This window comes from Muntiacus reevesi, chromosome 6 (genome assembly GCF_963930625.1).
Source record: "Muntiacus reevesi chromosome 6, mMunRee1.1, whole genome shotgun sequence".
NCBI classification, from domain to species: domain Eukaryota; kingdom Metazoa; phylum Chordata; class Mammalia; order Artiodactyla; family Cervidae; genus Muntiacus; species Muntiacus reevesi.
This window is the reverse complement of record NC_089254.1, coordinates 14,539,430-14,565,678: the sequence shown is the minus strand read 5'-3', so window position 1 is coordinate 14,565,678 and position 26,249 is coordinate 14,539,430. Positions and strand designations below refer to the sequence as shown.

Genomic DNA, 26,249 nt, shown 5'->3' with positions numbered 1-26,249 from the left:
AAATAAACAAATGGGACCTAACGAAACTTAAAAGCTTTTGCACAACAAAGGAGACTATAAGCAAGGTGGAAAGACAGCCCTCAGATTGGGAGAAAATAATAGCAAATGAAGCAACAGACAAAGGACTAATCTCAAAAATATACAAGCAACTCCTGCAGCTCAATTCCAGAAAAATAAATGACCCAATCAAAAAATGGGCCAAAGAACTAAACAGACATTTCTCCAAAGAAGACATACAGATGGCTAACAAACACATGAAAAGATGCTCAACATCACTCATTATCAGAGAAATGCAAATCAAAACCTCAATGAGGTACCATGACACACCAGTCAGGATGGCTGCTATCCCAAAGTCTACAAGCAATAAATGCTGGTGAGGTGTGGAGAAACGGGAACCCTCTTACATTGTTGGTGGAAATGCAAACTAGTACAGCGGCTATGGAGAACAGTGTGGAGATTCCTTAAAGAACTGAAAATAGAACTGCCATACGACCTAGCAATCCCACTCCTGGGCATACACACTGAGGAAACCAGATCTGAAAGAGACATGTGCACCCCAATGTTCATCGCAGCACTATTTATAATAGCCAGGACATGGAAGCAACCTAGATGCCCATCAGCAGACGAATGGATAAGGAAGCTGTGGTACATATACACCATGGAATATTACTCAACCATTAAAAAGAATTCATTTGAATCAGTTCTAATGAGATGCATGAAACTGGAGCCCATTATACAGAGTGAAGTAAGCCAGAAAGATAAAGACCAATACAGTATACTAACGCATATATATGGAATTTTAAAAGATGGTAACAATAACCCTATATGCAAAACAGAAAAAGAGACCCAGATGTACAGAACAGACTTTGGGACTCTGTGGGAGAAGGCGAGGGTGGGATGTTCTGAGAGAATAGCATTGAAACAAGTATACTATCAAGGGTGAAACAGATCACCAGCCCAGGTTGGATGCATGAGACAAGTGCTCAGGGCTGGTGTACTGGGATGACCCAGGGGGATGGGATGGGGAGGGAGGCGGAAGTGGGGATTGGGATGGGGAACACATGTAAATCCATGGCTGATTCATGTCAATGTATGGCAAAAACCACTACAATATTGTAAAGTAATTAGCCTCCAACTAATAAAAATAAATGGGAAAAAAAAAAAGAATTAGTAAAATGGAAAAAAACAAAAACAAAAAGAAAACAACCCCCTCCCTCCACATTTATCTAGTCTTCCTGCTGTTTTCCCTGAGGGCCAGGGTCCTCAAATTCTCCCCTGCTGTCCTTATCTCCATTCAGATTTCAAGAGAAGTAATCTACTATTTCAGGAAAAAAACCTTTCCTGCTTTAAGGGCTTCTTTTTGAAGCTCTAAAATTCGCTAGATTATTTGAAGCCCTGTTCTTTAGACTTTGCTCTAGCCAGAATCTTGGTCTGAGATTACATTGTAGAACGTCTGTTCAGTTCTGTTTGCTATTATGTGGAGTGTGCATTAACACCTGACCTACAATTGAGGTCAGTGATTTGAAAGCACCATGAATTGAAAACATGAAACCGAGAGAAGTGAAAGGTATCATAACTCCAAATTTCTTATGGTAAATACAGAAAGACTGGCAAGGTAAGACAGAAGAGGTGAACCAGGAGGAAAGCTACCGAGGAAACGTTAGCAGACACTTAAGAAACCAAGACATCAGCTAGGAGTCACACTGCAAGCAAGTCCCCACGTCTTCTGATTCTCCCACTGACACTCTGTCTTCTAACACAGTACTTTTCACTTTTTCTTCTTTTTGTACTGGCTGTGACCTTCCTTAACACCAAATATAATTACATCACAGTCTCAGAAGGGAACAAATCCAATTGACATTTCCACGGGTGCAGAGTCTACCATTCCAGGTACAGGAAAGCAACAGTTATAAAGGTATTCAATAATAGTAACACTCAGAAACCACTATGACTGAGAAGAGGAAGTAAGACCGCAGGGCCAGAGAAAACTCTTATTTTATTTCTAGCATCACAACAACTATCTGAAGTGCTGATCGAGCGCCAGTAAGCATGAATACTAACCTGTTACCCAGCCATTTCCCAAGATTCTGTGCTTCAAAATAAGCCTACTTTGGCAGCATGGAGGTTTTATTATTTGTAGAAAGCTAGTGACATGTTATAGACAGGGTTTTCCTAGTTGAGGTGACACTTTTTTTAGAAAGACACCTGTTCTGGGGTGAATGGAGGGAAAGTTAACTTCCTGATTTTATGAAATTTGTTTTTAACTTTAAAATACTTTGTGATGCTGTTTGATGCCTGACATGTTCTTACCCTTTCCTGTCTAGAGAATTTTCAGCCAGCATGGGTTGGCTTATCCCTACTGCTTTTAGCCCATCTCCTTTCAATTTCAAGGGCTCCTGTCTTATGACTAAATTTCTGTATACTTTCACTTTTCTTTCCTCTTCCTGGCATAAAAGAGCTATTTCATGTCAGTGGACTACACCCCAAGCCTCACTCAGATTTTTGGCAAAAATCATCACCTCTGTCTCTTCAGATTCTTGAAAAGAATCTGAAGTAGACCACACTGGAAGAAGATATAGCTTACCCACACTGCACTTTCTTGGGGCTTCAATACATATTAAATAGAACAGAGTGCAGGGAAATCATCAATGCCAACTGCTTTCCAAATCTGATGCATACTCAGAATCATTTGAGGAGATTTAAAAAATACAGATTTCAGATACAAAAGTGCTGGAACAACTAAAATTCATAGCTTCATTTTTTAAGGAACAGTTTTGTGCTCTTCACTGGTTAAAAAAAAAAAATCAAGCAAACAAGAACTACCTGAAGAAAACAGAAACTGCCTCAAATCCCATCACTTAGAAACAATTACCATTAACACTTGGTGAGTACCCTTACACACATGAATAACATCTTTATGAATAACAGAGATTAAAGGACGGGTAATTATACCCAACATTTGAGCCCTGTACTGATAACAGCTTTACAGATTACCTACAAACCATAAACTAGGGACTATTAATTCCATTTTACAGAGGAATTCAGACACAGAGAGATTAGTAAACTTCCCTGGGTCATACTAGCAATCAGAAACAAGAATTCAGACTCTTAACCACCATATTATCATTTTACAGAACTGGGATTATATTAGTCATGTTACTTTAAAGATTTAACATGTTAGATTTGAATTTATAGAATAAAAGAAAAATTAAATGAATCTAAATTAACTTTGAACATCAGCTAAACATGTGACCTCCCTCCTCTAAACAATCCCACTAAAGAGAAAGATTATGAAAAACAAAGCAATCTGAGGCTTATTTTTATTACATATTTCTAATTTAGATTGATTTCTTGCTTTGGGAATGTGGAAATCAGCACACACACACACACACACACACTTCCAATGCAATTAATTTCTGTGAACTTTTATTTTGTAAAATTTACATAGCTTACATTCTATAAATTACATTGGAATCCCCATGACTGCTTGATCTTAAATATAGTTTAAATTGGATTCTATGCTCATTAATAGTTCTTTTTATCACAGCTGCTCTAAAGGTGAGTTCTTCATTAATGTCACATTTTTGTTGGCTGGGTTTCAGCAAGTAATTTTTGCAATGGCACTCACTGGTGCTATATTCTAAACTCCTGCAGGCTGGAGAATGTTTATTATTGCCTTTATACATGAAGTACAACATGAAGGAGTACAGTCTCTCTTCTTAAAACTCTGTAAAGATTACTCATGGTCTTCCCATTGGTGCTGAAACTGAGGACAGACTGATCTTTTATCCTAGTAGATAAATGCTCCTCTTTTCCTGTGCTTGCTTTTCAGTCACTCCATTGATCACTAACATCCTTCTCACCGACACTTCAATGCCCTTTATTACATGAGCAAATCCTTCCTCCAGTTCTTCAGGCTTTAAGAAAGTTGGTGAAATTCACAATAAAGTCCCTAAAATTCTAGACTTTCAGTGTTTTTTGTTTTTTAAATTTTAGTACTTTATATCATATTTTGCTAGGGTTGATAGTCTAGTATTTATAAATCTGTTCTGGATTATCATGTTCACTTGTGTCATTTACATATTCAAAATACATCTCTCCCTTCAAACCACATTAAAATGATTTTCAAAAACTTTTTTCCCCACTTTCCTTGTAAAGTTGGGATGAATCTTATATAGTGATACAGTTATAAGTACTTATGAATACACTATATGTGAGGTGCTATATTTGAAACTTTCATGTTTTCTCTGATTCTCACAGTAGGAGGAATCAGTCAACCTGAATTCAAGACATCATAAAGCTACTGAAAACAAGCACTGAAGAACTGAAATCAATTCTACAGTACTGGTGGAGGGGCAGACTCATGGATCTATCAATGGAATAGAATAGAGAGAACCAGAGACAGACACCTAAATATGCTCAACTCCCATTTGACAAAGATACAAAAAGCAACTAAATGGAGAAAAGATAAACTTTTTGATAAATGGTGCTGGCTATTTCTAGGCAAAAATTAAATACTGACCCAAGTCTCACATCTCACATAAAAATTAAATCAAAATGGATTATGGACTTAAATGTAAAATATGCAACTTTCCCTGGTAGCTCAGCTGGTAAAGAATCTGCCTGCAGTGCAGGAGACCTGAGTTCAATCTCTGGGTTGGGAAGATCCCCTAGAGAAGGAAATGGCAACCTACTCCAGTATTCTTACCTGAAGAGTAAGGACAGAAGAGACTGGTGGGCTACAGTCCATGGGGTCGCAAGAGTCGCACACGACTGAGCAATTAAACCACCAATAAACCACAAATGCAAAACATGGACTTAAATGTAAAACATGCAACTATGAAATTTTTATAATTGCATGAGAAAAATTTTTATAGTTGCAGAAGAAAAATCTTTGAGACTGAGAGCTAGGTAAAGAGTTCTTAGACTTGACTCCAAAGGCACAATTCACAGAAGGGAAAAATTGATAAACTTTTGCTCTGTAAAAGACCCTACTGAAAGAATGAAAAGTAAGCTACAAACTGGAAGAAAATACTTAAAAATCACATAACTAACAAAGAACTAGCGTTTAGAATATATTAAAAAATCCTAAAACAGCAAAATAAACAACCCAGTAAGAAAATAGGCAAAGGACATGAACAGATATTTCACTGAAGAGGATGTATAGATGATAGTAAGCACATGAGAAAATGTTCAACTTCATTTAGCAGGAGGAAAAATACAAATTAAAACCTCAATGAGCTATCTCTACTTACCCATAAGGATGCCTAAAATAAAAAGCAGTGATACCATCAAACGCTGGTGATGCAGAAAAACTAGATCACTATATATTGCTGATGAGAATGTAAGATGATGTCCAGTCACTACAGATCAAAGGTAACTATGCAGAGAAAAATATTCTGACCCATAAAATAAACCCAGCCTCTTCTTAAGGTGAACTATTAATCCTGACAGAACGGAAAGCAACAACAAATTTGAATGACATGCCTTCCACCTGGTGAAGCCCCTCTACGGCCTAGAGTCTTAAAAAAACAAAAAATTAAAAAGTCAGAGACAACGTTCCTAGTTGCAGCTGTCCAAGGTCCCAGTTTCCCAACTTACATCTCTCAGGTAATTAAATGACTAGAATCAGAAGCTGTCAGCCAGCAGCAGCACAGATCTCTAGCTCAAAATTTAAAGGAAAGATCCAAATGGTCCAATAAAACAATTATCTATATGTAAAAGGTATTAAAGGGCTTCCCAAGTGGCGCAGTAATAAAGAATCTGCCTGCCAATGCAGGAGATCCAGGAGATGCAGGTTCAAGTCCTGGGTCAGGAAGATCCCCTGGAGTAGGAAATGGCAACCCACTCCAGTATTCTTGCCTGGAGAAACACAAGGACAGAGGAGCCTGGCGGGCTACAGTCCATGGGGTCACAAAGAGTCAGATGCAACTGAGCACACACGTACACACAAAAGGTAATAAGAGATTTTCATCTACATAATTTTTAAGCAAAGCTACCTGGAATTGATTCTATTTAAAAATGAAAAAGCAATAAAAAATAAAAAAAAATAAAAATGAAAAAGCAAAAATACAAGAAACCTACATAAAAATCTTGTAGTGGGAAAAAATTTATAAACACAGGATGCAAAAGACAAGGGCAAAGCACAGACCTGAATACTTACTCTATAAAAAAGAAAATCTTAAACTAACTAGGACTATTTTATAGTTTTTTAGAGACTGAAGGGATTGAAGCAATTATGGAGAGACTGACAGCTATGAAAGAAGGGCAAGAAAAGTCAACAGAGAAATAACTTATTTCTCTAAAGAGAATATAATAAATGAAACTGAAAAAAAGTCAAAGATATAAAGGAAAATGCACTGAAATGAAGGCCATGCATCAAAATACTTAAAGGTCTTACATACAACCAAGAAAAATGTCATATAAATAGATGGGGCAGTGTTGAGAGATTTTGAACTTCACTTACAAAAAACGAAACAAAACAAAACTCTAAGTATCCAGGACAAACAACGCATGTCAAAGGCAAAAAAACAGGCATACATATAAGGAAAAAATTATTAGGCAACTTTCTCCTCTGTATCCTCATATGTCAAAAGAAACAGTGCAAAACTCCTAAACTTCTGAGGGGAAAAACATGCCCATAGACCTAAAGATTCAGCAAATCGTCATTCAAAAATCCATGTAACATGAAGATATTCTCAAATATGCAAAGGACTTAGTGTCCACACATCCTTGGTACATTATCTACTTAAAGATATAATCCAGGGGGAGGAAGAAGATGGCAGAGGGGTAGCTGGATGTGGAGTACATCTCTCTCCATGGATCATCAGGACTATACCTTCAGACACAGAAGTGCACGCAGAACACCAGCTGAGAATGGACAGGAGTACGTGACCAGCAGAAAAGACTATATAGACCCACGCAAGACTCGGTAGGATGAAGGAACTAAGGGGAAAACAGGAGTGTTAGTAGGACTGGAGCTGCCCTCGGCAGGTAGGGGAACTGAAGCAGGGGTCTGATCCCCACACTGGGGCAACTGTCTGAGTCAGAGGAGAAACTCGTAAGGCTGAGAGGAAAACAGCTGATCTGTGGCAGCCTAAATAGAATGAGAATCGGTCAGTCCTTGCCGCAGCCATACATACCCTAGATAGTGCAGAGGCTGGGAGCTGGAGTTTAGGGATTGTGGAGCAATCCCAGGAGGAGGGCTGCTGTTGACTGTGGAGAGTGGGATGTGAGGGAGGAGATTGTGGTGGGAAATGCCTGTGGAGGAAAGCTGGGCAGCCATGGAAGCTAAGCGACACTGCTGAGTCATGCACAGGGGGTGGAGTCCTCACCATAGCCTCTATCCCCCCAACACACCAGCACTGGCAGCTGAACCATAGAGAGGCTGGCTCATCAGACGCCTGATGCACTGATCTACAGAGAAGGACCCCAGTCGGGGGCCCCTCTATGTGCCTCATGCACTGGACAACAGAGGAGCACCCCAGGCAAGGGAGCCCTCTAAGTGCCTGAACAGGCGGAGCTACGGGGAAAGACTGGTCAAAGGGGCCTTCTCATCGCCAGCTACATGAGGCTTGAGAAAGTGCCGTAACTCCCGTGACGGAGGCAGTCTGTGTCCCTGCACACTTGGCGCCACCAGGGCCCCCTCAAGTCAAGCAGCTGCGCCACCTTCACGCTCAACACTCACTGGGGCAGAGATGCCACAGGCAAAAAAGCCTTGTGCCTATGCTCGAAGTGTCTGACTCGTTGTGACCCTGTGGACTGTGACCTGCCAGGCTTCTCTGTCAGGGAGGGGAGTTCTCCAGGCAAGAACACTGGAGCGTATTGGCCAACACTGGTTGCCATGCCCTTCTAGAGCACTGTATTTCCTGCTGCCCTAGCTGCCAACCCCCCTGAGGACCTGGTGCTGCCAGAACCCCTGAGACCCAAGCAGTTGCACGGCCTCCACACCTGGCCCTCAGAGGGGCAAACCCAAGTCCTCCAGGGCAGCCTCAGGAGCAAACCCCAGTGGATGACCCACATGCAGAGGTGGAAATAAACCCACAATTGAAACCCAGGGGCAGTGTGACTGAGGAAGAAGACCCAACACCCTCTCACCAGCTGTACACATTCAGATTAAATCCACATGATCAACCAGGCAGACTCTGTCTGTGGAATATACAAAAGATCGTTGAGAGCTCCCGCAAAAGAAAAAGCACCAGTTCTGATAGCTGTGAACGCTGGAGGCAAGAACACAGAGTAGCAGCAGATGAGAATCCGAGCTGCCCCCACAGCAGGCCCAGAGATCAGCAGTGTTGGAGGGCGTCCTCGGGGGGTGAGGTGGGCTGTGACTCCCAGCTGGGAAAGGACTCGGACAGCAGTGACTCAAGAAAAGCATTTATTATTCTTAAGTTTTGACACGTTCTGTAGATTCTTTTGGATTTTTTCTTTTCCCCGCCACCCGCCCCGCTCTGCCCCAGTTGTAGTTGTCAATTTTATTGGCACTACGAAATCTAACTACGTTTTTTCCTTTTTTTCCCAGTCACATTTTTTATTGTTGTTATAAACCTCTGTCTCTATATCAGGCATTTGCAGTTTTGGGGAGTTTTTTTTTCTCCCTCTTTTTAATTTTAAATTTTAATTTTTTTTAAACGATTATTATTTTTCTACATTTATTCCTTTGTTTGCTTTTCCTACTATTCTTTTCCCCTTGCAGTTAATTTTTAATATATGTAAATCTTCTTTATCTACTTCTATTTAACTTTGCATATCTATTCTTTCTTTCCGTTCCTCTCAACATATTTGTTAGTTTTGTTTTCATTGCTTTATTCCTCACTTGGCACCTTGCTTTAGTTTTGTTTTCCAGTTTGTGTTTTAGTTAGTTTTGTTCTTAACTGGTAAATATAATTTTTTATTTCCTTTGTTAATTGGGTCAATCTATTTTACTTTATTTTTGTTGAACTGTTTTGACTTAGTTCATGGGTATTTATATATATGTGCATATTCCATTATTTTAAATATTATTTGCCTGATTTTGTAACTGCCATTTGTCTGGGGTTCATATTTGGTTTCCTGTTTTTGGATATTTGTTTTAATCTCACTTTAGAGCGTCTGCCTATAATGCGGGAGACCTGGGTTCAATCCCTGGGTCGGGAAGATCTCCTGGAGAAGGAAATGGCAACCCACTGCAGTATTCTTGCCTAGAAAATCCCAAGGATGGAGAAGCCTGGTAGGTTACAGTCCATGGGGTTGCAAAGAGTCGGACACGACTGAGCAACTTCACTTCACTTCACTTCAATTCCATAACGAACCACTTGTGGAATCTTCATTCCTGACCAAAGATCAAGCCCTGAACCTTTGGAGTGGGAGCACTGACTCCAAGACCCTATACTACCAGAGAATTAACCCTAGGGGGTATCAAATAGTGAGAACTCACACAAAGGAAACCATGGTAATATAAGACTCGGCATCACCCAACCACCAATAGCACCCCGTGCAGGATGCCGCATCTAAACAACAAACAAAACAAAAATACAAACCCAATCATCAGCAGATCATCACAGATCATCACAAACCCAACCATCACTCAGCCTTGCCCATCAGAGGAAAAACAAACAAAACTCAGCACAAATCTCAACCTGTGAGAAGCTTACACAAACCACTGGACCAATCTTAGAGGTCAGAAACCAAAAGGAAGAAAGAATTCAACCTTGAAGCCTGGGAAAAGAGATCTCAAACACAGTAAGTTTAAAAAAAATGAAAAGGCAGAGAAATACTACACAAATGAAGGAACAAACTAGAAACACAGAAGTCCAAATAAATGAAGATGAAATAGGCAAACTACCTGAAAAAGAATTCAGAATAATAATAGTAAAGATGGTCAAAAACCTGGAAAGCAAAATGGATAAAGTGCAGGAATCAATTTAAAAAGATCTAGAAGAATTAAAGAATATACATTCAGAGACAAACAACACAATTACTGAAATTAAAAATACTCTAGAAGGAGTCAGTACTAGAATATCTGAAGCAGAAGAACAAATCAGTGAGCTGGAAGATAAAATGGTGGAAATAACTTCTGAAGAGCAGAATAAAGTAAAAAGAATGAAAAGAACTGAGGACAGTCTCAGAGACCTCTGGGACAATATCAAATGCACCAATATTCAAATAACATGGGTCCTAGAAGAGGAGAAGAAGAAAGGGTACGAGAAAATTTTTGAAGAGATTACAGTTGAAAATTTCCCCAACATGGAAAAGGAAATAGTCAATCAAGTCCAAGAGGCACAAAGAGTCCCATGCAGAATAAAACCAAGGAGAAACACACCAAGACACATACTAATCAAACTAACAAAGGCTAAACACAAAGAAAGAATATTAAAAGCAGCAAGGGAGAAGCAACAAGTAACATACAAGGGAAACCCCATACGCTTAACTTTCAGCAGAAACTCTGCAGGCTAGAAGGGAATGGCAGTATCTATTTAAAGTACTGAAAGGGAAAAACTTACAACCAAGATTACTGTACCCAGCAGGGATCTCTTTCAAAATTGTTGGAGAAATCAAAAGCTTTTCAGACAAGCAAAATTAAGAGAATTCAGTACCACCAAACCAGCTTTACAACAAATATTAAATGGACTTGCATTTCTCTAATAATGAGCAATGTTGAGCATCTTTTCATGTGTTTCTTAGCCATCTGTATGTCTTCTTTGGAGAAATGTCTGTTTAGGTCTTTTTCCCAATTTGATTGCATTGTTTGTTTTCTGGTATTGAGTTGTATGAGCTGCTTGTATATTTTGGAAATTAATCCTCTGTCAGTTGTTCCATTTGTTATTATTTCCTCACATTCTGAGGGATGTCTTTTCACCTTGTATATAGCTTGCTTTGCTGTGCAAAAGCTTTTAAGTTTAATCAGGTCCCACTTGTTTATTTTTGTTTTTATTTCCATTACTCTAGGAGGTGGGTCATAGAGGATCTTGCTTTGATTTATGTCATTGAGTGTTCTGCCTCTGTTTTCTTCTAAGAGTTTTATAGTTTCTGGTCTTATATTTAGGTCTTTAATTCATTTTGAGTTTATCTTTGTGTATGGTGTTAGGAAGTGTTCTAATTTCATTCTTTTAAGTGTAGCTGTCCAGTCTTCCCAGCACCATTTATTGAAGAGACTGTCTTTGCCCCATTGTATATTCTTGCCTCCTTTGTCATGAAGATCTTTGTTGTACAGTTCTGTGTATTCTTGCACCTTTTCTTAACATCTTCTGCTTCTGTCAGGTGCATACAGACCTAATATTTTATTATATCCTTTGTTGTACCCATCTTTGAAATGTTTCCTTGGTATCTGTAATTTTCTTGAAGAGATCTCTAGTCTTCCCCATTCTATTGTTTTCCTGTATTTCTTTGCATTGATCACTGAGGAAGACTTTCTTACCTCTCCTTGGTTTTTTTGGAAATCTGCATTCAAGTGGGTATATCTTTCCTTTTTTCCTTTGCCTTTAGCTTCTCTTCCTTTCTCACCTATTTGTAAGCCCTTCTCAGACAACCAGTTTGCCTTTTTGCATTTCTTTTTCTTGGGGATGGTCTTGGTCACTGCTGCCTGTACAATGTCAGGAACCTCCATCCATAGTTCTTCAGGCACTTTGTCAGATCTAATCCCTTGAATCTATTCGTCGCTTCCACTGTATAATCAATTGTAAGGGATTTGATTTAGGTCATACCTGGATAGTCTAGTGGTTTTCCCTACTTTCTTCCATTTAAGTCTGAATTTTACAGTAAGGAGGAATGGGCGAATTTAAGACCATTGTATCTACTATTATTTGCAAGAATCCCTTAGAAGAAATGGAGTAGCCCTGATAGTCAAGAAAAAAGTCCAAAATGCAGTACTTGGGTGCAATCTCAAAAATGACAGAATGATCTCTGTTTGTTTCCAAGACAACCATTCAATATCAGAGTAATCCAAGCCTGTGCCCCAACCAGTAATGCTGAAGAAGCTGAACGGTTCTATGAAGACCTACAAGACCTTGTAGAACTAACACCCAAAAAAGATGTCCTTTTCATTATAGGGGGCTGGAATGCAAAAGCAGGAAATCTAAAGATACCTGGAGTAACAGGCAAATTTGACCTTGGAGTACAAAATGAAGCAGGGGAAAGGCTAACAGAGTCTTGCCAAGAGAACACACCGGGTCACAGCAAACACCCTCTTCCACCAACACAAGAGAAGGCTCTACACATGGACATCACTAGATGGTCAATACTGAAATCAGACTGATTATATTCTTTGCAGCCAAAGATGGAGAAGCTCTATACTGTCAGCAAAAATAAAACCTGACTGAGCTGACTGTGGCTCAGAGCATGAATTCCTTATTGCAAAATGACATGTATAGAGATTTCAGTTATCTTTTAAGTATCTACTCTAAAATACAAATGGCCAATTAAGAGTCACCAGATATTTTAAAGAAAACCTGTAATATGAAAGAAAAAAATTAATATAGTCAAATTTAAAGCAACTTGAAAGGGACTATGTAATGACATGAAAACTTTAAAATACCCAAAGCTATCATGAATATCCTGGAAGATAAAAAAAAATCATGCCATCATATTCTTGAAATAAGAACAAGACAGCACCTTAAAAATTTTCTTCCTGATAATAAAAAGTCCAGCGGACTTTCTTGGCAGTCCAGCAGTTGAGAATTTGCCTTTCAGTACAGGGGATGCAGGTTTGATCCCTGGTCAGGAAGCTAAGATCTCACATGCCTCTCAGCCAAATAACTGAAAGATAAAACAGAAGCAAGACAAAGATTCAACATGGTCTGTTCCAAAAGAAAAAAAAAAAGAAAAGTACTTCAAGAAATTAAAATATAAGAAAATAAAAAAACTCAATACAACAGCTATAGGAAAAAGTTAAGAAAATTACCCTAAAAGTGAGCAAAATGGCAAGGTAATAGAAAAACAAGAAAACTGATAACTAAAGATTAGAAATGTAGATAAAGAGAGAGGACAATACCAACAACCAAACATTTCAAGGAAATTTCCAGACTGAAAAGATCCAGTAATACCTAGCACAGTGAATAAGAACAGACCCATAAAGATACATTATAATAAAATTTCACAACAATTGAGTCAACAAAACCATTCTGTAAACTCTCATAGAAAGGGGCAAAAGGTCACATATAAGAGATCAGGAATTCAATGGTTTTGAACTTTCAAAAAATGTTGAAAGCTGAATGCAATGGAGAAACTCTCTCAAAATTCGGAGAAAAAATGATTTTGAACCTACAATTTTATTCCCTGCCAAACTATCCAATAAGAATGAAGGATAAGTAAAGGTAGTTTAAAGACATGACAGGCTTGGTCAGGTCAAATATTCAGTGAATCACACTGTATCTATTTTAAAGCACTAGTAGGGAACTGATGCAGAAATGATGAGAGAGCATCTGTGAAAAGATGCAGGTCTGGAACCTGGGAAACATTCAGTTGGTCATCTGTATATCTGAAATACAACATTAAAAATAACAGCCAAATCTATAATAAAATATGATCTAGCAAATAAAAACAGGTAACACTGAATGATGATTCAATGCAAAGAATACTGTTCTAAGTGATTTAAATTCATTCATTTACTCTTTCCCTAGCATGATACAGGCTAAAAGTGTTACATAAATTCCTGATACTTTTGATATTTTGCCAAGTGACCTGATCTGGTATCATTAAAAACTCAAGACAATTTAAAATTTTCTATAGTGTATTCCCCTCTATGTCTTCAAACTGTAGCTTAGTAGCTGAACTCTGAAGGAAATCATTTTAATAAAATATAAAAAAGCATTTAAACAATGCCTGTATAAAAGCCCTCAATTCTCTACTAAATGAAAGATTCATAGTGAAAAATTAGAATCAATAATATATATTAACTATCACATTCACTAGGTAGAATATTTTAGAATCACTAAACTTTTCAAATTACATAACGTGGAAATACGGTTAGCATGCAAGTGAAAAAAGGATGCAAAGTTTTATATATAATATTATTATGGTTCTGTGCTTTAAATAAAATCTATCCTAAAAAAAGCAACTAAAACATATATATATATACCAAAATGTTAAAAATTTCTCATTTCTAATTTCAACTCTAATTTCTAATTTCAGTGGTGGAATTAGTGGCAACTATTTTTCTTTCCAAAATTTTTCCAAATTGAGTGCGATGAATATGAACACTGGAGTGGTAGCCATTCCCTTCTCCAGGGGATCTTCCCAAACCAGGGGGCAGATTCATTACCGTCTGAGCCACCAAGCAAGCTCATACATTACTTGTGTGGTTCTCAAAAAATTTAGTCTCAAGATCCCTTTAAACTCTTGCATCATGGAAGATCTAACAGCTTTTATGTGGGTTACATCTATTGATTAGATTTGTATTAAAAATTAAAATGAAAATATATATTAATTCATAAATAGTAGTGACAAATCCACTACCTGTTTTATAAGTTATGTTTACAACTACCTGTTTACAACTTATTTTATGAAAAAAAATTATATTTTCTAAAAAACTTATTGAGAAGAGTAGCATTGCTTAAAATTTTGCAAATGTCAGCATCTGGTTTAATAGAAGCCACCTGGATCTGGAACTCCATATCTCCTTCTGCATTCAATTTGCTGCAATATCATATATTATGTAGCTACTTAAAAAACCTGACTGCAAACTTATATGAGAATGAGTAAAGAAAAGCAAATAATGTATTGATATTAGTATAAATAGACTGACTTTATCAACCTCCTAAAACAATATAAAGGACTTCACTTTTCTTGGATCACACTTTGAGAATTAATTACTGCATTATTTTGAAACAAATTTTTTCTCTCCAAAAATACTGAATGGTGGCTGATAGCTTGCTACATCATGAAATAAATAGAGACTTAAGAGTTCTGATTTCTGGGTGAATAAAACTCAAAAAGGAACATGATGTTTTCGACTTTCCTTCTTGACTCAAAGAGTAATGTTTAAAGTAAGCCTTTTTCCTTAGTTCAGTGCTCTTTTCATTGGGTTTAGATTTAACTCTCTTTGAATTACTGGTAGGCATACTCATGTTTGGAAATCCCAGTCTGAGCGTTAGTCACTAAGTAGAGCAGAGGTGAAAAGAAATCTGTATGGCACTTTTTCCCCTTCTCTCTTTCTTCAATTTGATATAAAGCAGTATAATATAGCACTAACTTTGGATATTACAGAAATCACTGAGGATGCAAAAAATATTTGTGAAACTCATAGAACAGCAAAAGGCATTCTCACATTTTGATCTTTTAACCTAGAACTGGTGGGAATATTTTTTTAAAAGCAGAATTACACTTTGAGATTTACACAACTTTTTTGAGATTTTTAACATGACTGTGAGGTTTTACAAAATCTTTGGGAGGCGCTACTGACTGAGTACCTTTCAATGTATCAAATACTATCTTAGGAACTAAGGATTCAGTCATTGGTATATTTTCTCATGTTTACAGGATGTAAACTCCCAGAAGACAAGAAATAGTTTCCTACCTCTCAGAGTTGCTGACTATGATGCTTTTCACAAGACAGTGGTACAAAAAATGTCAGCTGATTTGAAATGAGAGGGCATGTCCTTATTCATGCCCCAAGTCCACAAACCTGATTATATTTCCACATCTATTTTATACTCTGTGGACACTTTTCTCCCTCCATTCCTTGATAATTTTCCCTTGGGCTCAGCTCTTTTATTGCTCTTTCCCAACAACTAATAAAGGCTTCACATAGCAGTCTTATTTTTAAAAAATGCTTCCCAGTGCCACAGGATCATGCCCATCCTGCTTACTTGGAGAACAAGATCTAGCTCTAGTTTACCTGAAGCCTCTATTCAGACATTCTCCAAGCTGCTATGGTCTTTCATATGGATGACTTTGGCCATTCTATTCTTTCTGTCTGGAGTGCCTGCCTCAGTTATGTCTACCAGATAAATGCAAGATTATCTTTCATGGTTACCTTGGTTTCAGCACTTGTCATGACCAGTCTTATCCATCACCCATGATCAAATTAACTGCTCTTCCATCAAATGTTTCCTTGTTCCTTCATTCACATTTCCTACTAGATACTCAACACTGCATCATAGTATGTATGTGCATACATAGTGTGTATGTGCATCTCTTTCCCCTACATTCTTCAAGAACAACAGCTATGACACTTTTATACCTATCTCCTCAGTATCTAACCATAAGCAAGGTGAAAAGACAGCCCTCAGATTGGGAGAAAATAAAAGCAAACGAAGCAACAGACAAAGGACTAATCTCAAAAATATACAAGCAACTCCTGCAGCTCAATTCCAGAAAAATAAATGACCCAATCAAAAAATGGGCCAAAGAACTAAACAGACATTTCTCCAAAGAAGACATACAGATGGCTAACAAACACGTGAAAAGATGCTCAACATCACTCATTATCAGAGAAATGCAAATCAAAACCACAATGAGGTACCATTACACACCAGTCAGGATGGCTGCTATCCAAAAGTCTACAAACAATAAATGCTGGAGAGGGTGTGGAGAAAAGGGAACCCTCTTACACTGTTGATGGGAATGCAAACTAGTACAGCCACTATGGAGAACAGTGTGGAGATTCCTTAAAAAACTGGAAATAGAACTGCCATATGACCCAGCAATCCCACTTCTGGGCATACACACCGAGGAAACCAGATCTGAAAGAGACACGTGCACCCCAGTGTTCATCACAGCACTGTTTATAATAGCCAGGACATGGAAGCAACCTAGATGCCCATCAGCAGACGAATGGATAAGGAAGCTGTGGTACATATACACCATGGAATATTACTCAGCTGTTAAAAAGAATTAATTTGAACCAGTTCTAATGAGATGGATGAAACTGGAGCCCATTATACAGAGTGAAGTAAGCCAGAAAAATAAAAAACATTATAGCATACTAACACATATATATGGAATTTAGAAAGATGGTAACGATAACCTTATATGCAAAACAGAAAAAGAGACACAGATGTACAGAACAGACTTTTGGATTCTGTGGGAGAAGGCAAGGGTGGGATGTTTCGAGAGAACAGCATCGAAACATGTATATTATCTATGGTGAAACAGATCACCAGCCCAGGTTGGATGCATGAGACAAGTGCTCAGGCCTGGTGCACTGGGAGGACCCAGAGGAATCGGGTGCAGAGGGAGGTGGGAGGGGGGATCGGGATGGGGAATACATGTAAATCCATGGCTGATTCATGTCAATGTATGACAAAACCCACTACAATATTGTAAAGTAATTAGCCTCCAACTAATAAAAATAAATGAAAAAAAAATAAAATAGAGGTGAAGGCTATTTGTTAATATTTTCTATTTCTGTAGTTTTTTTTTTTTTCTCCCAATCTGAGGGCTGTCTTTTCATCTTGCTTATAACTAGAACACTTTCTAACACCATACACAAAAATAAACTCAAAATGGATTAAAGATCTAAAGGTAAGGCCAGAAACTATAAAACTCCTAAAGGAGAACATAGGCAAAACACTCTCCGACATAAATCACAGCAGGATCCTCTATGACTCACACCTCCCAGAATATTGGAAATAAAAGCAAAAATAAACAAATGGGACCTAATGAAACGTAAAAGCTTTTGCACAACAAAGGAGACTATAAGCAAGGTGAAAAGACATCTCTATTTTAAAAACTATTCCAATTTCAGATTCAGAAGATCGAAAGTGAAAATACCTTTTTTGTTACTTTTCAATGAGAACATTAATATTTTTTGCATCTTCAGCAGAAATTAAAGAGACAAACAGAAAGACATCCCATGTTCATGGATTGGAAGATTTAATATTGTTATCAATACTATTTAAAGTGATCTATAAGTTCAATGCAATTTGTATCAAAATCCAATGTTACTTTTTTAAGAAACAGAATTACCCATCATAGAATTTATATGGGATGTCAAAGTACCCCAAAGAGTCAAAACAATCTTGAAGAATAAAATTGGAAGACACATACTTTCTAATTGCAAAACTTACCAAAAAGCTTCAGTGATCAAAACAGGGTGATACTGATACACAGCCCAGTGGAACAAAACAGACAACCCAGAAATACATCCTCACATTCATGGTCAAAAGATTTTTGACAAGAGGACCAAGTCCATTCACTGGACAAAGGACAGTCTATTAAACAAAAAGTACTGAGAAAACTGGATATCCACACATTGAAGAATGAAACGGGACCCCTACTTTACACCATATACAAAAATTAAAATGGATCAAAGACCTAAAGTAAGATCTAAATGTATAAAACTCTTAGAAGAAAACATAAGACAAAAGTTTCCCAACACTGGAGTTGGCAATTATTTTTTGGATATGACAGCAAAAGTGCATGCATCAAAAGAAAAGGCAGTCAAACTTGGCTTTATAAAAACAATTTGTGCATCAAAAGGTATTATCAATAGAGTAAGAAGGCAATCCAAAGAATGGGAGAACACATTTGCAAATGTATCTGGTAAGGGATTAACATCCAGAATATATACAGGACTCCTAAAGCTTAACAATAACAACAAAAACACAATTCAAAAACAGGTAAAGGTCTTAAATAGATAACTTCTCCAAAGAAGATACACAAATGCCAATAGGCATGAACACATTGAGCATGAAATAAAATGCTCAACATCACTTATCATTAGGGAAATGCTAACCAAAACCACAATTAGATACGGCTTCATATCCATTAATGACAGCTACTATCAAAAGAAAAAAACCCCAGAAAATAACAAGTCTTGGTGAGGATGTGGAGAAATGAAAATGTTTGTGTGCTACCAGTGGGAATATAGAATAATACAGCAACTGCAGGAAAGAGCATGTGGAAAAAATTAAAATAGAATTACCACATGATCCAACAATTCCATTTCTGGGTATATGCTCAAAAGAATTCAAAGCAGGGTCTCAAAGAGATATCTGTATACCCATTTTTATAGCAGCATTGTCATAATATGTGGAAGCAACCCAAATGGTTGAATGGATATGCCAAATGTGTTATATATACATGATGGAATATTATTCAGCCTTTTAAAGTAAAGAAATTTTGACATATGCTACAACATGGATGAGCCTTCAGCATGTTGTGCTAAATGAAAGAAGCCAGTCACAAAAAGACAAATACTATATAATAATCTCACTTATATGAGAAACTTAGCTAAAATCATAAAGACAGAAAGTAGAATGGTGATTTCCAGGGAATGGTAGGAGAGGAGAAAGTGGAGCTACTATTTAATGGGTAGGAAGTTTGAGTTTTATAAGATGAGAACTCTGGAAGATGGTGGTCATGGTTGGCACAAGTTAAATGTACTTGACATCATTGAATTGTACACTTAAGAATGATTAAGATGGTAAATTATATATACATAATGTCATCCCAACTAAAACATAAGGTATTTAAAAGTTAAATAATGTAACTGAAAAGATTGGAAAAATAAACATGTGAGTAAGGACTTCCCTGGTGGTCCAGTGGTTAAGACTTTGCTTCCCAATGCAGGGAGTGTAAGTTCAATCCCTGGCTGAGGAGCTAAGATTCCATATGCCTTGTGGCCAAAAACCCAAAAAACATAAAGCAGAAGCAATACTGCAACAATTTCAAAAAAGACTTTACAAATGGTCCACATTAAAAAAATCTGAGGCGTATACCTGGGAAAGGGGTGTGAGGGTGGACTAAATCTAGGCAGATCTACTTAAGACACAAGATTTTTAAAAATTAAATAACGTGGTAAAAATTATTTTATATGTTATTTGGAAAAATAATCATGTGAGTATAACATGTGGTAGAGTAATTAAAACAATTTGATATTCTGGCTGAACAGGCACATCAGTGTACCTGTGGATTGGAAAAAATGTTTTTAATGCTTCTATTAATTCATACTAAACACATACTGCTGTGAAACCTTTTTTCTCTACAGACTGTCAGAATTATTTGAAAGTGTATCAGTGAGACAGGAACACCCCACTCTTGCATGGATGATGAATCATTAATCAGAAGCAGCCTCAATTTCTAACCCGGAGCTTCAGATAAGGGTTTCCCAGACACAACATTCCACACATTTATCTTAACTTTGTAGTCTCCAAGGAAACGGGACTCTTAAGTCTGTTTCTCAGCTCAGGCCTGATGTTAATTAACCCAGTACACAGTCTTGCTGTGCTTTAAACTTATCAGATATTGCTTCATTTAAATTTTGTCTAAACTCCACCCCTCCCCAGAATCCTATAATAACACTATCCCTTCTGGCAGTTCCTCTGGTGTGTGATCTCCCTCTCAGCAGCAAGTTAATTAACCTCACTTTGTTAGCCTAAAGACAGATATCCCTGGTGGTCCTTATCAGACTGAAATAGAGTCTGTTAAAAAAAAAAAAACAAAACCAAGTACGTAGGGAAACTTAATGCATAGTACACATAGCATTTCAAATCAAGAAAAAGATGGCTTATTCAAGAAAGGATATTGAAATAATAATCTTTGGGGGAAAAGATAAAAAAGCAACCATCTGGATCTCCACCTATTTCTCTCAAATTCTGACTGTTTCTAAGATTTCAATACTTAAAAAAAATGAAATTAAAACAAAACTAGAAGAAAACATCTTTTTACATTTTTATATCATGAACCGAGATTTTTTTCAAATCCCAAAAGGTATAAATATAGTAAAACTGTATGAGGATATTCATTTAATTAACTGGCAGTGAAACTGCTAGTTCAAATGTACGTTTTGTATAAAATGTTTAAAAAAATCTGTACAGCAAAAAATAACAAAAACTATCATAAAGAAGGTAATCAACTTAATATAACAAGCTTAAAAAAGTAAAGGATTTGAATGAAAAAAAATACAATGGTCAAGGATGTTCACATTTCACTCATATTACAGAAATGTAAACCTCAAATGAAGAGATACTATTCTTAACCTATCAGAATGGCAAAAAATGTTAAGCTTAGTAACAGCCAGTATTGACACAGACATGAGAGAAAACTGACTCTCCTATGTTGTTCCTCAGAACACACATGCTGTCTTTTTAGAAGAGCAGTTTGACAGCATCTGTAAACTTTCTCAAGTGTGCCTTGACACATTATTTCGTCATCAGAAATTTTTCTTATGGACACAAACACAGAACCATGCAAAGATATTCGTGGCAGCCATAGCCACAGATATTTGCTGGTGAGGAGCTAGTTTAAAAAATATATATGGTACATCTCTAACAGAGACTATGCTGTAGATGTTAAGAAAAATGGTTGATTTGCACTAATTAGGAAAATCTTGGCACATTTGGCAATTACAATTTTTTGTTAGTAAGGTATTGCTAATGTATAGGAAACAAAACAAACCCAAACTGAAAACATAGATTAAACATACATATACACATTTGTACATATATACATACATACACATACATACAGAAAAGAGTATGTTTTCATTCCCATCTCTACCCCAGGTTCTCATCAAAGGTAACTACAGTTGACCCTTGAACAACATGGGTTTGAACTGGCTGGGTTCACTTTTATGCAGATATTTTTCAATAAAAATACTGGAAAACTTCTTTGGAGATTAATGACAATTTGAAAAAACTTGCAGATGAACGGTGTAGGCTATAAATATTGGAAAAAATTAATACAAAGTTATATAATGAATACATAAAATATAAATACTAGTCTACCCTTAAGGTGAACGATGCTTAATAAAAAACTAATAATATATTAGCTTTCCTACTGTTTCATAACTTTGCTTTCAAAGAATTGCATTACCATATAGGTACAGTATGCACCCCCCATCTCTCCCCTACTTATAATTTATGTTTCGGCAATTCTGAACTATTTACAGTTCAATAAACACCTCAGTGCAGTGGGCTCCTCTATTCCCACTGTCTTTTCCATCTATATAACACACCCTTCCTCTGCTATCCATGCCCCAACCTTAATGTAAATCCCATTAAGCCAATGTTTCTTAACCCTGACATAATTTACGTTCTGAGCTGGGTAATTCTCTGTTGTGGGGGGTGCCCTGTTCACTGTAAGATGTTCAACAGCATCCTAGGCCCATACTCACTAGACATCAGTAGCACTCCCCCTAGTTGTGATTCAAATGTCTTCACATATTGCCAAATGAATGCATAAAATATACCTAGATTATATACTAGTCTATTCTTACATAGGCAACTAGGTTTAACCTGGCATCCTACCCCCACACTTTTCTCTTGTTCTCCTAGTATTTGGGTTTTGCAGGTTAAAAAGGAACAAACAGAAATTTCAAAAACCGACCTAATACTATCTGCTCCTTGCTGTGTTCTACCTTTGGACTCTGCTGTTCCTCAAATACCTGAGGGTCCTTATACTTGCTGTGCTCTGTCGGAACACAACTCACCCAGATACTCACATGGCTTACTCCTCAACTCCTTCGGGCCTTTACTTCTGGGGCTGGGGGGGTGGGGGGGTCTTCCTGAGCCACTCTACTCTTACTGACAGCGCCTGTTAACATCTAATATATTACATATTTTACTTACTCATCTTGATTATTGTCTCTTTTCTCCATCTTGATCAGTGGTTCTCAAACCTGAGTCTACATCAGAAATCACCTGAAAAGCTTGTTAAAATAATTTCTGAATCAACAAGTCTGCAGAATAGAGCCTAAAAATGTGCATTTCTGACAAGTTCCCAGGTGATGCGGAGGTTACAGGGACCACAGCTGGAGAACCAAGGTTTTGGAACGCCAGTTCCATGAGGACAGAGATTTCTGTCCACCTAGTCGCTGTTTTACTTCTATGACCTGGCACATAGTCGGTACTGAGGCAGGTAAGTGAATTTACTCTGTTCTCAGTGCCCCTCTGATTGGGTCTGCTACATGGTGCCAAAGCCTTCCCAGGTGGTGCTCGTGGTAAAAGAACTTGCCTGACAACGCAGGAGATGTTAGATGCCATTTCAGCCCCTGGGTTGGGAAGATCCCCTGGAGGCAACCCACTTCAGTCATCCTGACTGGAGAATCTCAAGGACAGAGAAGCCTAGTGGGCTACAGTCCAAAGGGTTGCAAAGAGTTGGACGTGACTAAAGCGACTTAATAGACAATGCAGCAGGGTGGGCTCTAATTCAGTATGACTGAAGTCCTTACAAAAAGGGGAGAACACCACATTAGACAGACCTACAGTGAGAACGCCATGTGACAACAGAGGCAGAGGCTCGTGTAATATAACTTCAAGCTAAGGAATGCCAGTGACACACACAGCTAAGAGGCACAGAACAGATAACTCCACAGAAGGTAGAGTGCGGCCCTGTCAACACCTTCATTTCAGACTTGGAACCTCTAAAACTGTGAAATGATAAATTTCCGTTGTTTTAAATAACTCAGTGTGTTGTACTCTGTTAAGGCAGCCCTAGGAAGTTAACACAATGACCAAAAATGCAAATGAGTCTATCAAGCTGTACATAGTTTCAAATCTGCCAATTATCCAACCTGCACCAGTTTAAATATTTTAACATGTAGCTTTCATTGTAAACTAATCAGATTTCCTGTTTCAGAATCTCCCTAATTTAATACCACCTCTTTCTGCCCTCAATATGTCCCTTCAATGTACCAGGTAGCTCACACTACAGAGTCTAGATCACTTACTTGGATTTTCTTTTTGGTTTCTTCTATCTTCCTATAGGCTACCCTATTTCACATATAACAGCTTTGTATTTTTTTCTTCAAGGGACGCTTCTTATTTTCACACATTATAGATTTTGGCCTGCATTTTCCTGTAGGACATCTGAATTAGCTGTAAAATGAAAATTTAAGTACATATTCGACACTCATTTATATTTCAAGATAAAATGCTAACTTTTCTTTCATGGAAGAATTCTGCATCTCCCCCCCCCACCCAACCCCCTTATTTTAAAAAGAATTTTGCCATATTCCTTCCACTGTGCTATAGTTTTATACTAGCCTCCTTACTAAAATCTCAACAAATATTGTAAAACTAACATGGTTGTATTGGGAAGCTTAAAATTTTAAGTGAATCAGAATTAAATTTCAGCATCAAGTTGTCCATTTTCTATTTAATGTTTGTTTATAGGTGCACTGTCACAAGAATTCCAATTAATGATTTCTCCATACTGAGACTCTAAAATCACCATTGTCCATAAAGTGTATAAGTTGTATAATGCAATTTTTATGTTAGTGAGCACAAGTCAATACACAAATAGTAGTACTGCATATACCTAAATGACACACTTCTCTATTTCTATGACTAAGTGAAGAGAAGTGAAGCCGCTCAGTCGTGTCTGACTCTTTGTGACCCTATGGACTAATGTAGCCCACCAGGCTCCTCCGTCCATGGGATTCTCCAGGCAAGAATACTGGAGTGGGCTGCCATCATAATTGATATGTACTCCTAAATGACTTTGTGATATTCTAATAATTTCTGGATACTGAATTTACTCAGAAATACAAACTAGTACAATCAGTACCCCTCAGAAAGCATATGTAAGGGAATATCTATCTTTAAATGGGTAGTACCCACAAAACATTTTTAAAATGCTGAACCCAAAGTAAAAAGATACAGAAAAACACAAATTTCAGGGAAATTTAAGAGAAACATCTAATAGTTCTTCACCATAACTAAAAAACCACACACTTTTCCTGTGAAGAATTTTGAGTGAGTCATACTTTCCTTACTAAATCACTGTCTTACTTAACATATGGTAAAAAGTGTTAACTGTTTGGTAGCTTTAAACTTTACATTCATTTAAACTGTACATTAATATACACTAAGGTTGGCAGAAAATGAAATAAATACAATTACTATACACAATACTTAGAACACACATCATGTGCATAAGGCTCATTTGATGTTTATCTGATTAAAGTGTAAAAAGTTAGTTTTACCTCCTAAATACTCAGATTCCCACCCTCTAAACTAACACCAGAATTAAATAACTTGAAGTTACCCAGGCAGAGCTATCTATATTCAGTGCCCAATTTCTGGTAAATGAACACATTTCTGTCCGTTTCACATTGGCCTAATTACTCACTCACTCTATTGCATTAAATTCTAACTTTTTAACTAAGTTTTAAAACCACGATGAAACCAATTCATGGTTAGGATAATAGTGTTCAATCTGAAATGCTCTAAAACGATATAGCACAATAACTACAAGGCACTGAGAGAACTAGATTATAAATCTCCAGTCAACTTTTCCAAGGCGTGTGATGCTTAAGTTCCAGTCTTTTGAAAATAAGAATAAAGAGAGAGGGTAAGTGCTGGGCAAGAATAAATCCCCACCCCTACATTTCACTCAATTTCTCAGCAGACAATGTATCCAAATTCAAAGCCGTAAAGTCAGTTTGTCAGCACCTACTAATTCCATCACACCTGGTGGGAGAGGAAGGCGGGAAGGAAAAAACTCGTCCCGCGTCCTTCACGGAGCAATGCCCCAACACACCTGCCTAGCTTATTCTGCCAGAGGCAGGGGAATTTAAAAAGAACAAATCAGCCAGACAAACCTGATGATCCAGAGAGCTCAGAGGCAGTCCCCCAGCACTTGCGCAAGGCTCCGGCTCGCTGGGCGCTGGCGCGACGCGGCAGCCCGGCGGCTCTCCTGGAAGGTGCCCACACCTGAGCGCCCGCAGCTCCGCGGGGGGAGGGCCCGGCGGGGCAGGACCGCTAAGTGGTCCAGCCGCGCGGTCCGGAGCGCAGCCCGCGCCTCACCGTCGCCACCCGACGGCAGGCGGCGCGCGAAGAGGCGAGGGGCACCCGAGGGCGAAAGGGAAGGACCTGCGACTAACAGGAGGTTACAAGTCAACAAAATAGCGGCCCGGCGGGCAGGCGGCCCCAAAGGCAGTTCGCGGAGACGCCGGGAGCAGGAAGTGCCCCGCGCCTCCCTCAGGAGCCCGCACGTCCCCAGACCGGGCTGCGACTCCGAGACACCTGTTTGGCGGCGCCAGGGGTGGGGTTCCACCCTCCACGCTCCCCCCACATTCACTCTCCCAGAGGGAAGGGCGAGGGGACCCGAGACCTTGGACCTACAGCCTGAGGGCGCCTCCGCCGGCCGTACCTGACATCAGCCTCGGCTCCCTCTCGCCCCTCCTGGGGGGCGGAGAGGGGGACGACACGAGACCGGCGACCTCCGCTCTGCTCGGCAGCCGCAGAAGTGGCTCGTGGCTGCTGGCCGGGGCCGCCCGCTGCCGCCCAGATTATTCCCCGGCAGCGGCGGCGGCGGCGGCGGCGGCCGAGGCGGGCCCAGCGCGCGCTCCCGCCCGCTCGCTCCGCCCCTCCCCGCAGCGCGTTCCG

General features: G+C 38.5%; 1 protein-coding gene across 3 annotated transcripts in view; it reads right to left on the bottom strand.

Moving 5' to 3' along the window:
• C1GALT1 (core 1 synthase, glycoprotein-N-acetylgalactosamine 3-beta-galactosyltransferase 1) overlaps window positions 1-26,249 on the bottom strand; it is a 47,545-nt gene extending 21,296 nt beyond the window's left edge. The window contains exons 1-2 of one of the 3 annotated variants that reach the window (XM_065938608.1): window positions 26,014-26,249; window positions 25,463-25,557 (exon numbers count right to left, since the gene is read on the bottom strand). Coding sequence is in view for 1 of the 3 variants with exons in the window: in XM_065938607.1 (XP_065794679.1) it covers window positions 26,014-26,020 (7 nt within the window). In the remaining 2 variants the exon portion in view is untranslated. Of the gene's footprint in view, window positions 1-23,587; window positions 23,736-25,462; window positions 25,558-26,013 lie in introns of those variants that run through there. The other 2 variants (XM_065938607.1, XM_065938609.1) reach the window with 2 other exon arrangements.